Source organism: Zingiber officinale, chromosome 8A (assembly GCF_018446385.1).
Source record: "Zingiber officinale cultivar Zhangliang chromosome 8A, Zo_v1.1, whole genome shotgun sequence".
Classification (NCBI taxonomy): Eukaryota; Viridiplantae; Streptophyta; class Magnoliopsida; order Zingiberales; family Zingiberaceae; genus Zingiber; species Zingiber officinale.
The window spans coordinates 60,831,499-60,846,200 of record NC_056000.1 but is presented as its reverse complement, the minus strand read 5'-3'; the positions used below and the strand labels follow the sequence as shown (position 1 = coordinate 60,846,200).

The window sequence follows — 14,702 nt, the reverse complement described above, 5'->3', positions numbered from 1 at the left end:
CATTTTGCTTTATGTGCAATAATCAAGGTGTATAAAAGTGATTGCACACTTAATAATTTGAAAGAAAAAAAAGGCTTAAAGCTGTCTTTAAAGATGAAAGTAAACCCCTATTCTCAGCATCATCAACCAATGAATCAAGTGAGAAAAACAATCTTTGATTCGTCGCAGCAAATGTCATAAGTAAATTCCACTTTATAAAAAAGGATGAATTATTTTCTCAACCATCAGTTTTGAAAAATGGAAACATAAACTCTTAGACAAAAAAAACTAAAATTTTATAATAAATCTGCAAATATTGCTCGTCAAAAGCTAAAATTACTACCTTAATGAAAGGTCACATTAATTTCAAAAATAGTAAAAGAGTTTTAAGTTCTGATGGTATTAAAAATATTTTTTTATTTTGTAATAAATATAGTTTTGGATGTGGTAAATAAGTCACCCAGTTCAAGTATGCTTTAGTAAAAGGGGATCCAAAATATAACATTCAAGGATGCAAATCAACTTTAGATACCAAAGCTATCTTCTATAAGTTGAAATCCACCTCCTCTTACTAAATGCAATTGGATATTTAATAGTCGCTGTTCAGAACATGTGATGGAAAACATACAAAAATCCTTTGGAAAACATAAATCTATTCCCAACCCTATCAAGCAAGGTCGCAGAATCACCTACGGAACAATGTCAAAGATAAGGTTAGTAAATTTGATAGTTTAAATGTTCTAAACTTCAATCAAGCCTAATTAGATTATATATTTCATAATTTTGATGTAATTGGGTCTTTTGCTATTCCAGACACCACATGATTTATATGATGCTTGTTAATTTTTTTCATAAACACATATATTTAACAATTTTGACTTTTCAAGAATGTCAAAAAGAGGGAGAATAGTATATTATAGTTGTTTTTTTATTAGAATTTTTAATGCTCAAGTAGAAAAATGTAAAAGAAAAAGCAATGTCCATGTTAACATTGTGGTGATAAAATACTATCTTTGCCTTCTATTTTCATATATATCATTTCGATACTTCCTTTATATTATGTCCTCTCAAATAAAAAAAAAGGTTTCATGGTTTACAAGGTTTCAGTAATAGAACAAAAAATGAAGGAAATTAACTGATGTGAAGCAAATATTGCATTAATTTGAGAAACTGATGCACAGTTATTATCATTTAGCTACTGTGTTACTCTTGAGCTTACTGAAAAACCAGTGAGCGTACCAGGTCATTATTACACTTCTCAAGATCAAGAACCTTAATACCAACAATCTGATTAAGAGGAATGCAGAGAGCTCTGTAGACTGTAGCACTGACACCTTCACCTACTTCTTCATACAACTTATAGTCATTAGGATTTGTTGGAAATCTCTTCTCTAATCCATGTTCCATGTTTGTTTCTCAGAGAACACCATAAGCAACCTTCAGATTCCTACATTTCCAGGATGCCACATAAGTTGAAGATAAATGTATTAATAAGGGTCTAAGACTGAACAAGAACTCATTCTGATACATTCAAAAAGTCCTCTGATATTTATTAAGCATTGGACGAGTGAAGACAGATGTTAATCTTATCACTAGGCATTCCAAACACTAGCATGAACCATTTAAATGTTAGAATAGATTATTCATATGACTTAGATGACTATTTGTTATTCAATAGGTCAATGCTAAGAATAAATCCTAATGAATAACATTTCTACAGCATCATGTCATCATAGACCCTATTGAACTTTATGTAACATGTGAGTCTAGATCTTTGAAAGTTTGGAATAGACACGATAATTTCAAAATGCTTTGAATATAGTTATGTGGTTAGGTTAGAGAAGAAGCTCCTCCAAAGCTTTAGTGAAAAATCTATTCTAATTGAAAAGGATGATAAATTATTGATGGCAAGGACACTCTTTACGAGTTCATATTTGTTTAAATATACATATTGTTTTAATTATTTTTGCCTAATATGGTAACATTCTAAGATGTGCTTGGTCTATTTATACATTGTTTCACATAACTAAATTGTTCCCATAGAATATATTTCATGTTTTACCTTCATTGTTTTAGATGACTATTTTTTTTTCTTTTGTGCCATTGATTACTAGATTCGGTGATAAATGAAGATGACAAGAATACCAGTTTCCACATTTTACTTTTCGAGGTACAAGGATGGTAGTTGTCAAAACTAACAAATATTAGTGGCAGTTACTTATGTTTCTTAAACTAATCTAGGTAGGCTTTTGTATGCCAAAAATATCCTTATCTTAGCTATTTTCCAAATGTTCTAATGTTGAATTTCATTGTATGCCACAAGCTACTTTGTTAAAATGCACTTGGTATAGTTTAAGTTATGGTAGTTAGATATTCTCTCATGTTCAATTTTTCTTTCTGCGTGATTGATTTTACATCTATGGCCTTCTTATGATTCAAACTCACAATTGTTAATCAAAGGAGGTCAATATCTCTTTCAATAAAAGTATAAAACTACATATCCAATTAGCTGCATCCTTCCTCATAGCTATCACTTTTAAAAGTTTAGTTAAGCTCTATGCTTATGGAATTGAGGAGAGAATGAGAAGTAAATTTATTCCATGATAAAGATATGCGCTCCAGCAGATATTCATAAAATTGCATATACTTCAACAACTATTCATTTTTCTCTTTTTTTTTTACTAGTGAAGTAGTATATCAAGAAAACTATAGATCTTCAGAAAAAATAAAGCTTGCCTAATCACCCTTTCTCTTGCATAAAAACTCCTTTTTATCCTGTCCTCTTTTTTTCACAACCTTTTTTCTTCTTCCATTCTCATTTTGTTGCTCAAACTCCTTTTTTTATCCTTTTTCTTTTTTCCATTCTCTTTTTTCTTCTCTTTTCATTTATTCACTCTCATTTTTAAGTCTTATTTGATCTCCGTGTATTTGTCTCAAAGTCAAAGGTACAAGAGTTAAATTTTTGTGCCAAGGTCTTCCCACAAGTAAGTGGCCAACATGCATTGGCATTATATCACACAATATTTTATCATGATATCTTCTAGCTTGTTGACTTTGACTTATCTATATTTATTCAACAATTGGAGCTTATGTGGTCAGGGGTGCTTAATGGTAAGTAGATTCAGGTGTCCAACCAACCAGAACAGCACTAGGCTACTAGTTACAATAATGTAGCTTCCTCCATTAATAATTAAAATGCAAACATTGTTTTTAATATGGCAGTAGGTGTGGAAGATGTTGTCCAGTTGTTCTTTATCCTCCTTCAATTGTATATTCTAGAAATGCCTAATAATAAGTGCTTCACCATTTACGAGGTATTCATCTCCCTTGCTTTCCTACAAATGAGGCAAGGTACTTTCTTCCTTGTTCTCCATTTCAGTCTCAATTTCACATTGTCCTTCAAGATCATCACTCTTCTGTTTGGGGATTGTGATGTGATATGCCCCCTTCCCAAGCACCTAAAACACTCAATATCTTGGTTACATAAGGTTTGGGTAGATTCTTTACCTTGTCTGCAGAGGAGGGAGTTTACTTCTTAGCCTTTAGATCGTTAGTCCTTCCCCCTTAATCAGTACTTCCCTTGTTCCAGCTGGATCTCCAAATTGAGTGTACCAGAATTTTGTCCGTGCTTGGTCGACCCCTTCCCTTTAAGCTGCATCTCACCCCTAGTTAGCCCCTTCCTTTTGAGCTGCCTCTCATCCTGCATGGTCACGTGCAATATATCCTCCATCTCCATATAGTGTTGCAACTCCACTATGTTTGCAATCTCGAGGTTCAATCCTTGCAAAAACAAGCCATAGTCGCATCTCGGTCCTCCTCCACGTTGGCTGGCCCAAATCATAGCAATCTCCATTTCTTGTAGTACTCCTCCACACTCTTGGATCCTTGTGTTAATCCTTTTAGCTGTTGAAACAAGTCCTGGTAGTGACAGTAATGAGAAGGCACGAACCTTTTCCGCATGATAGCATTCATCTTCTGTCAAGTATCAATTAGCCTTTCTCCATTGCTTCCCCTATTTAGCACCATGTTGTCCCACTGAACAATGGATGTCTATAAATTCTAGGTGGCAACTTTTACCTTCTTTTTCTCAATGTAGTGTTGGCAATCAAATACCAGCTCTACCTTTTTTTTCCTATTCCAAATATACTTCCGGATCATTTTTACCTTGGAATGAAGGGATTCTTATCCTAATGCCTTTTAAGTTTCTGTCAACACGATCTTCTACCTTCTCTTTCGAGCAACTTCCTTGTGATCGTCAAATCTACTGCTAGAAGTTCTATAATCATATCCATCATCTTCTTTAGACTCATTTCGGCTTACCTGTCTAGCTTTGCCTTGGTGTATGTAGAACCTCATTGATTCAGTATCTTTGCAATCTAGCAATGGTGACATTTTGCTTCTCAAATCTATCTATGTTCGAACCTGATCTCTATGCACTTTAAGTGATGTTGCCGCAGCTGTGGATTATCTCCTGATCTGGCTTCTTATCCACTTGTAACCATTTAGAGTAAGTGGCGGTCACTCAAGTCACTCAATCTCACTTAAGTCAAATCTTTAAAGAACTTAGAACTAAAAACAATCCCTATAATCATTTAATCAACTAATCAAAAAATCCAGAGTGGATTGAATAATAAGGAAAAGATGAAAAAGAAAATGCAACTGAGCAGAGGACAATGATATAACCTAAGATAAGGGCAAAATAGAAAAGGACAAATTTTAACATAGAACTGAATTGAAACATAAAGAAATGGATAGAATGAAAAGATAAATGACTGATAACTGAAAAAAAAAATGCAGTAGAATGAATAATTAGCAGCAACCAATAACTGAATAGAAAAAGTAAGAACAGTTTTGAATTGAAAGAGTAATTGCAATAGAAATGAGATGAAAGTAATGACAAAACAGAAATGAAATAATTTTACTTCTTTTTTTCAATCTTTAGGCTTCCTTTTGTTTTGTCTTTTTCTTTTAGAATTTGGTCAGTTCTCTATGTTTTTTTTTAATTTCAGGTTCCTTGTTTCCTTTTTTATTTTTTTATTTTTGCTAGTTGATACAGCAAACAACTTATTAAAACGAGGCAAATATAATTTCAGTATAAAGCCTCTTTTTTCTGTTTGTTGGAAGGATAGAAAGATAAAATAACTGCATCCGTTTTTAGCCCTCCTCTTTTCTGTGCTTGAGATGTGTAAGAATATAAATCAGCAAATGACCAGCAAGGCAATTGGACCAAGCATTAATACAAACAAAAGGAAAGCAAAACGAAGATATCTAAGCTAAGAACAGATTTTGAAAAATTCAGCACACTGAAACAAATTTTAATTCAACAAACTGAAAACAGATTTCGAACAACAAAAGTCAATAGATAACCGGTCGGTATAGCAGAAACCCAAGACTGATAATGAAATCTGATGTGAACTCAGGTGAGAATAAAGTCTCAGAAACTCACAGAAAGGAGGGGAAAAAACTGGACCAACTGCTGAACCGAAAGAGAAACAAGAGAAACAGGTGGCCCGCAGCATAAATGGGAACCGTCTGTATAACTTAGATGATGCCACAACCAGCGAGGAGAAAAGATTGACGAGTCAATGAACAACTCAAGGATTGTCTTGATAAGCCCAAAGTTCCATTCAATGAAAAACTTTGTGCACTCTGATTTAATTGTTTTTGTGTTCTTTATTTTATTTCCACTACATATTTTGTTTTAAAATGAGTAACATCACAGAAAGTGGTATTCACCCCCCTCTGCCTCACCTACCACCACACCAACACGATCCAACAAACTGATGTTGCTCATTTCAAAAGCTTTGATTGTGCAACCCTAGGAGTGATCATGGGAATAGATGGGAGCTTCATAGAGGACTTCGTGCACATGTCAAGCGCAACCTTCATGGTTGATGAAAAATTTCATGCAATAGGGTTGGGGCTTCAACGACTTTGGAACTAAGGCATTGGATCAATCATGATCGAAACAATAGCCTTTTACATGTGAGCTTCTGAACAAGAGAAGTTTGGCACAGTCAGCTGGCTTGGAACATGATGGATGCATTCAAATACCAATAGTTAGAGGGGTTGAGAGGTTTATGTTCACATCTTAATGAGAAGAACAAACAAATGGCAGATAGATTAGTACAAGAAGCATTATTTAATAAACTTATTCATATGTATTTTACCTTTGTTCCTGTGTTTGTCATTGATCATATTAGTGCATCGGCCGCTAGCCGCAAGCAGCTCCAGTAGTGCAAGTTTTAATATTACATTTTTTCAATAAAGATTTTTAAAGAACCATTCAACCAAAAAAAACTTATAAAAGTAGTGCCATGAAAAAAACACATTGAACACACTTATCATACCTAAAAGTATCAATTTGGTGTCCCTGCACCCGTGACTAATGTCACTTGAATTGACAATTTTATTCTACAAAGTAGATAATATTTGCAATAAACTATGTTTTGTAGCTAAAAGTTTTTCAATGCACTTGAAAAACTTATGCTACCACCACATGCAAGATTACTTGCAAGCCTATAACCTCAAAATCAAGCCTATAACCTCAAAATCCTACCATCAAACTGTGAAAAAAAAAACACCTAACTGACATTGAATTAACATACTTGAGATCAAGAATAGACAAAGAGAATAAACATGATCAACCCAGCATAAAGAAACTATAATCAACAAAATGGTCATGCTTAAAGAATTAAAAAGAGCAAGGGATAAGTTGCATAAATGAGAGAAAAGAGCCTAGGTGAATGAAGTTACAAATAAATAGCAATATAAGAAAAGGCATAGCAAAAAAAAAAAAAAAAAACTAAAGCAACACAATTGAAAAGAGAAATTTACCTAGGGCCAAAACTTTCTTGGCTGCTTCAACTTCTAACTAACCTTCAGGTTTCGCTTCACATCCTGGCCAACAGAAAACAAAGATATGTGACGAAATCAAAACTGCAAATCTTTGTCATGAACCATGAGAATTCTGAAGGTAACTATAAATGATAACAAAACTTCACTAACCTTTACAATTGACTAAATATCCTACCAACAACAAAACAAAGAATCACAATAAATGCACCAAAAGCTAAAAAGAGGTGGTAAATTAAAAGAGCAAACCTTAAAAGAGGCAAGTTTCCTCAGTAGCACTGTACAACAGCTTTGGCAATTGTCTTCACTCAAACTGTTTCACATGCTAACCTACATAGTAAGAAAAAAAATGTAAAGAACAAACAGAAACAGATGAGAATACCAACTTATGGGGATACACTATAAGACAAGCTCGAAAGTGACGATCAGAAGCTGATGATAGAACCTGTAGCACTTTGGCAGGAGAACGTGGTGGCATCCAAAAGAATGAGAAGTTTTTTTCTTTGTAGTGGTTTCGCCTCATGTCACTAAGTCGAAGACAATGCGGATGATGCTGTAGCTTGGGATCGGAGAGGTAGAGCTGAAAGAGAAGGGGTTAGAAGGCATGGAGTGGCGTCCATGCTGGGGTTGCAAACCAAAAAAAAGAAGGGGATGCACTCTAGGGTTGCTTAGGCATAACAATGGAAGCCGACAAGGACCATTCGCAGAACTCTGAGAGAAGGCAGCGGTGAATCGACCCCGCTTTACTTTGGAAAAAGCGACGAAGAGGGTGATCCACGGTAGGATGGGAGGGCGACAAATCGAGAGATCGCCTATTGGTCCTCTTTGCGTCGCTTGATCATGGAGGTTCTGAAGCAAAGAGCGGCCGGAGGAAAGGGCAACTCTGGAATTTGACGGCCGAAAAGGGTGAAGGCGATGTACGGGGAGATCAGTAGCGAACAGAAGCGAAGCGAGGTACAGCGAGGGCGATGGCAGCGGCGGTGGTGGGGGTGGGGGAGACGTCCCACACGATAGAAGAGAAGCCCGAGAAACCGACTGGAAAACACGTGAGGGAGTGATTCCAAAACACCAGGACTGTCGATCTATTCATAATCAACGGCTAGATTAGAACGGAGAAAAGCTTTTTTCATATTAATAAATTTCTAAAATAATATATTAAAAAAACCCATTTAAACTAAAATAGATAATTTTGTGGAGGATAATTTCCGAGATAGTGAACTAAAAAGGATAAGTCAATCGACTAAAGGCAGAGTTAGTAGAAAAATGAAATCAAAAGATAAGTCATACAAGGCTAGCCAACTAAAGTTGGTTGGTTATTTGACTGCGAATCTAATCATCATGTGGCCAGGAGGACGGAACTCATATTTACGGAATTTTACAGATTTTTTTGGTAATGGTCAAATAATTACTGTCACACATGAGAGAGAAGGGATAGTCTGGACGGTGTTAAGATGATAAATTTTATCTTTTATAAAATATATTTAGGAGGGGTTATTTTCAGGGTATACCTATTATAGGATAGATTTACAGAATTGAGTAAGAGAATTCTAATAAAATTTGAGAAGTTACCCTCTTATATAATGGTTATTTTTAATTTTCTGATTTATTCCTTCTCAATGATAGATGAAATAATCATAGAAGATCGCTAGGATGATGAATTTCATATTTTGTAGAAATGTGACCAAGAGGGATACTTTGTTGGTTAGAAAATGATAAATTTATTATAATAGGTAGAGATCAAATCTAAACGGGCACATACTCTTAGGAAAAAAACTCCTTCCACCTCTTAGTCACTTGGACTATAAGCTAATATCATAATTTACCTCTCTTCATATAACTTTAGATGGACTGGGACATCTAAGATAAGCGTAATCATATTTTACTATAATTTTACTACAATATGATGTGGCTAGGAGTCTTCAAGACAATGGTGCAATAGTAAAGTGTCCTTTTAATTTTTTAGGCATCTAAAGATCGAAATCTAATTTCTAATTTCTGTGAATTAATGGATGAATTTTTCTTAATAGGTGGTTGATTAAGAAGGGTCGAACCCATTACATCTAGAACTAATCGACGTCAACTAAATATTTAGTACTAACTTAACTTACAAAATATATGATGGGCCAGGAGATACAATTTCAACAATAAATTGAGTATCAAAATTTATCTAGACTAGTGACTAAACTCTATATGTTGCTCGACTAAAAGATTATCTATAAAAGAGGACTCAATGTAGATTGACTAATCATCAATAAGCTTTCATTCCTCCTTGGTTCACTCTATGAATGATCATTATTTAAGTTATTTCTTATATTGTTGTTATTTTTTTTTCATTTTTCGCCAGGTATCTAGTGCATATGCATTGATTAATCCCGAGATAAACGGTCCAACTCCACATTCCGTCCACTTAATAAATTCGAGAAATGAGTTGGCCTATAGCCTAGCAGCCCAACATACCAAGTTTTTTAGCACCACAAGCATCCGAAAGTACAGTGTTAGAGAATTGAACCCTAAAGGATGCTGTTGGAGAATCGAATCCTAATAATTGAACTTTAGCTTTGATGAATGACAAATAATTAAAGTTGGATTTCATGTAATCTAATACTCTTACCATGTGTGCAGGAATTGACTGTTGGCACATTCAGAGCTAGAGGAAGTGAATAGCTCATCTCGCTTAGTTGATGATGATTGTGCAACAGAAAAACTGAAGCGAAACTCCACCAATGCTAACACAAGAATTTACTTGGTATTCACCTCAAAATGAGGTGACTAATCTAAGGATGCACACAGAGTACGCTCTCCATTATGCAATACACTCCTTCTCGGAATAATCCAGAAGTGGAGAAACCTCGTACAACTCAACAATAAAGATAAAACTCGAAGCAAGAAGTAAATACAAGAATTCAAATGAAAATCTCTTCTTGCTTAATCTCTTGTTGATGAAGATGCATTTGGACTAGTTAGAAAGTGCAACAACACTTGTCTTCTAAGCTCAAAGTCCTGCCAACAATAATGGAAAAGAATCGTGTAAGCATTTTTGTGTTTGAACCTCGCCAATGGGTTTATCCATCTTCGCGATCTAGAGCTTTCAATCGATTGGGCTTACTCCCCAATCGATTGTCACGTAAGATCTAAGCATTACCAGCCGTCCAATCTCGTAATCTATGCAACTATCGTAATCCAATCTATTAGAGTAGCTAGATCGATCAGCTAATCGATCTAGAGTGCCTCTATGATCTCGTGGAAAACCTTGGAATCGATTGACTAATGAATTACGCCTGCCTTGCTACATTGCCATAAAACCAGCTCCAATCGATCCACTGATCGATTGGAATAGCCAAATCGATCAACTTTGGGTTTCGTCTGAATCGGTCAGTTGATCGATTCACTATGCCTCTTCGTCATGACACTCCCAATCTATCCACTGATCAATTGGTCCAACCCTAACTCAAGTCTAGGGTTCCCTTGTCCAACATTCGGTCAACCGTGACCTGTTGAGACTTCCTTTTGCCTAGCATCTGTCAACCTTAATCTGTTGGGACTTCATCACCAAGTGTCTTATCACTCCTTTGATCAACTTGGACTTTTCTTCTCGTGCTAAGTATCCAATCAACTTTGAACCATTTGGACTTATCGTCTCGTGCCAAGTGTCCAGTCCTCCATAACTCACTTGGACTTCCAAATACTAGATGTTCAGTCACTAGGATTCTCATTATCTGACTTCACTCACTAGAACTTCCTCACTGCCCAGCTTCACTCACCAGCACTTTCCACACAACTTAGCTTCACTCACTAGAGCTTTTCACCTGCCTTCACTCATCAAGATTTTCATCTGCCTAACTTTACTTACTAGGACTTTTTACCTACCTTCACTCATTAAGATTTTCATCTGTCTAACTTCACTCACTAAGACTTTTCACCTGGCTTCACTTATTAGGACTTTTTCCACTGCCTAACTTCAGTCGCTAGGATTTTTCACATAGTTTCACTCACCAAAATTTTTCAACTGTCTAACTTCACTCACTAGGACTTTTTACATAGCTTCAATCACCAAGACTTTTCTCACTGCCTAACTTCACTCACTAGGACTTTCCAACTGTCTGGTTTTACTCGCCAAGACTTTTCAGCTGTCTGACTTCACTTACTAGGACTTTCCAATCTGTCTGGCTTCACTCACCAGGATTTCCAATACCAAGTGTCCATTTAACACTGATACACTTGGATTTCCTTCTTCTGCTAGCCTTCCTGTTAGTCTTACCATTGTCTAACCTCCAATTAAAACTTTCTCAGTCAAGTATCTAGTCAACCTTGACCTACTTGACTCTTCTAGTCAACCTTTGACAGACAATTTCCTATATGGACAATTGCACCAGTAATTTCCATATATTGTCAAATATTGAAACTCAAACATCAAGACTCAAGCTTGGGCCAACTCAAGCTTAGTCAACCTGGTCAACTTTAACCTAGGAAAAAATACACCAACATTGACGGGTCTAAAGGATCTAGCACTAGGCTGAAGCCTAGTTAAATCTGATGACCTGATAACTGACACAAAATCTAGATAAGTTAAGGCATGACCCGATATCTGGTAGAAAGTCCAGCTAAGTCTGTAGGACCTGACAGCTGGTTAAAATTCGGTTGAGTCTGCAGACATAACAACTAGCAGGAAGAGCTAGTGAGTCAAGAGGCAAGTCAAGTGACTACAAATGGTAAGTAAAGGTAAGTCACTAAAGGAGAGTAATTTAGTGAGAACGAGTCCCAGAGAGACTATAGGCACTAGTCCACCTTAGAGTTAGTTTGAAAGTCTAAACTAAAACCATGACTAGATATTGGTCTTAATAAGACAGAATCTAATTAATAATCTCTATTTTATGTTGTGCTAATTCTATTTTCAAGTTATACTTGGTTGTACTAATCTTGTGTTGTATGAAATCAGATGACTAAAAAAAGGGCTCTAAGCACTTGGACACAATCCGAGCGCCCAGAGGTCCAAGCATCTGGAGTTTGTCCAGGTGCTCGGAATTGGTACGAGCACCTAGAAAGGGCCCAAACTAGGTGACTAGCTAGTTGAGGTGGCACACTCTAATTGGTCGGCATACGTTAGAGTCCATACACCTAGACCGGTACTAGTGCCTGTAAATGGATGAAGTTTCAGAGATAGAGTTTCGACGAGGCGCAGACACATCAACAGTCCGAGCGCTCGAACCGAGTCCAAGCGCCTGAACATGGATAAGTCATCAAAATCCCAGGATCGGATAGGCCTCGTTGGAGGCACCCGAAGGTAGTCCAGACGCTTGGAAAAGGCCTATAAAAAGGACTTCAACCAGAAGCTTCAGTACATCCTTCCCTCTGACTTTTGTACTCACACGCTGCTCTGAGAAGACTCCTATGAGATTAAAAGGCTATTCCGACAACCAACACGTTCAAGCAATTATTCTTCCTGTTGTCGGTATCATTAGTTAATTATTCTTGTACTTAAATTTTATAAACTTATTCGAGTTCATAACAAGTGCGGACCTTGGATTAGGAGTTGTCGAAGACTCCGAATCAAGTAAAACGAACTTATGTTATTGTTATATTTTTTCTTGTTTCTTTTTTCCGTTGTGCATTCTCATGATTTTTGAAAACGTAAAAAAGCGACTCCAACTATTTACTCCCCTCTTATGCTTTACAGTCCTATAGTGCCCCGGGCTATATTATTGTTATCTTGTACTTTAGCTTCTGTGATTTCATTCTCATGGCAAAAGATTTTTTTGGGAGATTTATTTAGGCAACGTTTGGTTTGGGGGCTTGGGAATGAAGGAAAGAATTCATTCCCAAATCTTATGTTTGGTTGATGGGATCATGGGAATGAAATTAAAATTTTAGAATGAAATCCAAAAACTTGGGTATTGATGAAATCCACTTCTCCTTTGGGTTTTGATAGGAATGAGAATAAGAATTAAGTTTTGGATGAAAATACCTTTAATATATTTGTTTATTTTTCTTTCATATCACTTTCTCTCTCATCACACTTTCTCTCTCCTCATTCTATCATCACACTTTCTCTCTCCTCAATCTCTTTCATCATACACTTTCTCTCTTCATTTTCTTTCATCACAGTTTCTCTCCCATCACACTTTCTCTCTCGTCATCCTTTCTATCTCCTCATCTTCTCTTACCATGTTTTCTCTTCCATCATGTCCCCTCAGATGGGTTTAGTGGTTAGCACATGAGGTGTTGCCATCAATGAGGTCTGGGGTTCGAATCTCGGCAAACCCGAGGTAAATACCTCCCTTATGTGCTAGTCACTATTCCAAAGGCTAGTAGCCGCCCGTGATTTACCTCCTCCGTGTTGACCCTGGGACGGGTTGGCGGGGGCGCTGGGGGCGAGCGTATTCACCTTTTGTCATCAATTTTCTCTTCCATCACGACTCCACGGGTCATCTTAGATGGTAAGTGGTGGCATACTTGCCACATGAGGCCGCGGGGTCGAATCGCAAGACTGTCGGGGCGTAAATCGCTAGACCATGTGCAACTCACCCCACCACCACTTGCCCTCTCGACTGCCGTGATTTACCTCCCTCATGATGGCCTAGGGTCGGGTGCGACGGAGGCACTGGAGGCGAGCGATTTCACCTTTTGACACATGTTTTTCTCTTCCATCACACTCTCTTTCCTCACTTTCTCTCTTATTATATTTTCTTTTTCTTCATTTTCTTTCATCACACACTCTCCCTTCTTATTTTCTCTCAGCACACTTTCTCTCTCTTCTTTCTCTCCCGTCATATTTTCTCTCTCCTCATTCTCTCTCATCATGCTCTCTCCCATCACACTTTCTTTTCTTATTTTTTTTCTCATCATATTTTCCCTCTTTTCATTCTTTCTATTACATTTTCTTTCTCATTATATTTTTCTCTCGCATTTAATTTTCTCTCATATATATTTTTTCTCTTATTTTTATTTAAGGATAAATTTTTTTTTTGATTTATTCCGATAAAAAATATTCAACTAACTAAATATTATTTTTAGAATGATATCCATGTTCACAATACTCTAATTCTCATTTCTATTATAAGAAAGAACCAAACTTCATCATACTATGTCTTACTTGGATTTGTTAAGCATTCTCGATCTTAGGAAAGATTTTTCATTCTTATGGCAAAAGAACAAAAAAATAATGGATTTTTATAAAATGGGTTACGAAATAAGTCAGGCCTTGAAGTAAAAACATGCTCTTTTTAATCGCATTAAGTATTTATGTTCTCTTCATCCTTGTTTACCTTACTACATTAATTATAAGCATAGTTTTCAAAAAACTGAATCAATTTCAAAGTCAATATCGAAACTACGAAAAAGTGTTTGTCTATTTGCAATTGCATTACTTGTTAACTCTTATCTTAGAACATAATTCAATTGACTTTTGAAAGTTTGTTATAAGTTTTTAAAATTTAAAAATATTATTCACACTCCCTCTACCTCGTACACAACTTCTGCCCTCTAGCTCGTACACAATCACTTCTGCGAGGACCAAAGATGGAGAAAACGAACTGTTTATGTGAATTTTCTATCAGATTATAATTTGATTCGATGTATTAAATTGTTAATTTGCATTATTTAAAATCACAAAACATATTAGATTTTCTTTTTCATTCTATCGCTGATTGAAAACAAGTAACAAAAACAAAATCTTACAATATTCTCATTACTCGTACCCTTCATACATCAGCAGCATTGTTGACGGCCGAAGTGACATTAGTGGCTTACCTTATTGATGCAACATTTTCGGTGAAAACCTTATTTGATTTTTATTGACCGGAAGAAAAGATCAAAATGCTAGAGTGAGTCAGCTAGCAATCATTTATAGTGGCAAAACTAGAAAGTTTAAC

The 14,702-nt window shown here is 36.1% G+C and overlaps 1 protein-coding gene across 5 annotated transcripts in view; it reads right to left on the bottom strand.

The window, feature by feature from the left end:
- The window catches only part of LOC122009219 (serine/threonine-protein kinase BLUS1-like), a 59,966-nt gene extending 52,115 nt beyond the window's left edge, over window positions 1-7,851 (bottom strand). For 2 of the 5 annotated variants that reach the window (XM_042565296.1, XM_042565295.1), the window contains exons 1-4: window positions 7,280-7,851; window positions 7,084-7,164; window positions 6,817-6,879; window positions 1,219-1,426 (exon numbers count right to left, since the gene is read on the bottom strand). In XM_042565296.1, coding sequence (XP_042421230.1) covers window positions 1,219-1,386 — 168 coding nt within the window. In that variant the 5' untranslated portion in view covers window positions 1,387-1,426; window positions 6,817-6,879; window positions 7,084-7,164; window positions 7,280-7,851. Of the gene's footprint in view, window positions 1-1,218; window positions 1,427-3,486; window positions 4,547-6,816; window positions 6,880-7,083; window positions 7,165-7,279 lie in introns of those variants that run through there. The other 3 variants (XM_042565293.1, XM_042565292.1, XM_042565294.1) reach the window with 3 other exon arrangements.
- Between the last annotated feature and the right edge of the window lie 6,851 nt (window positions 7,852-14,702).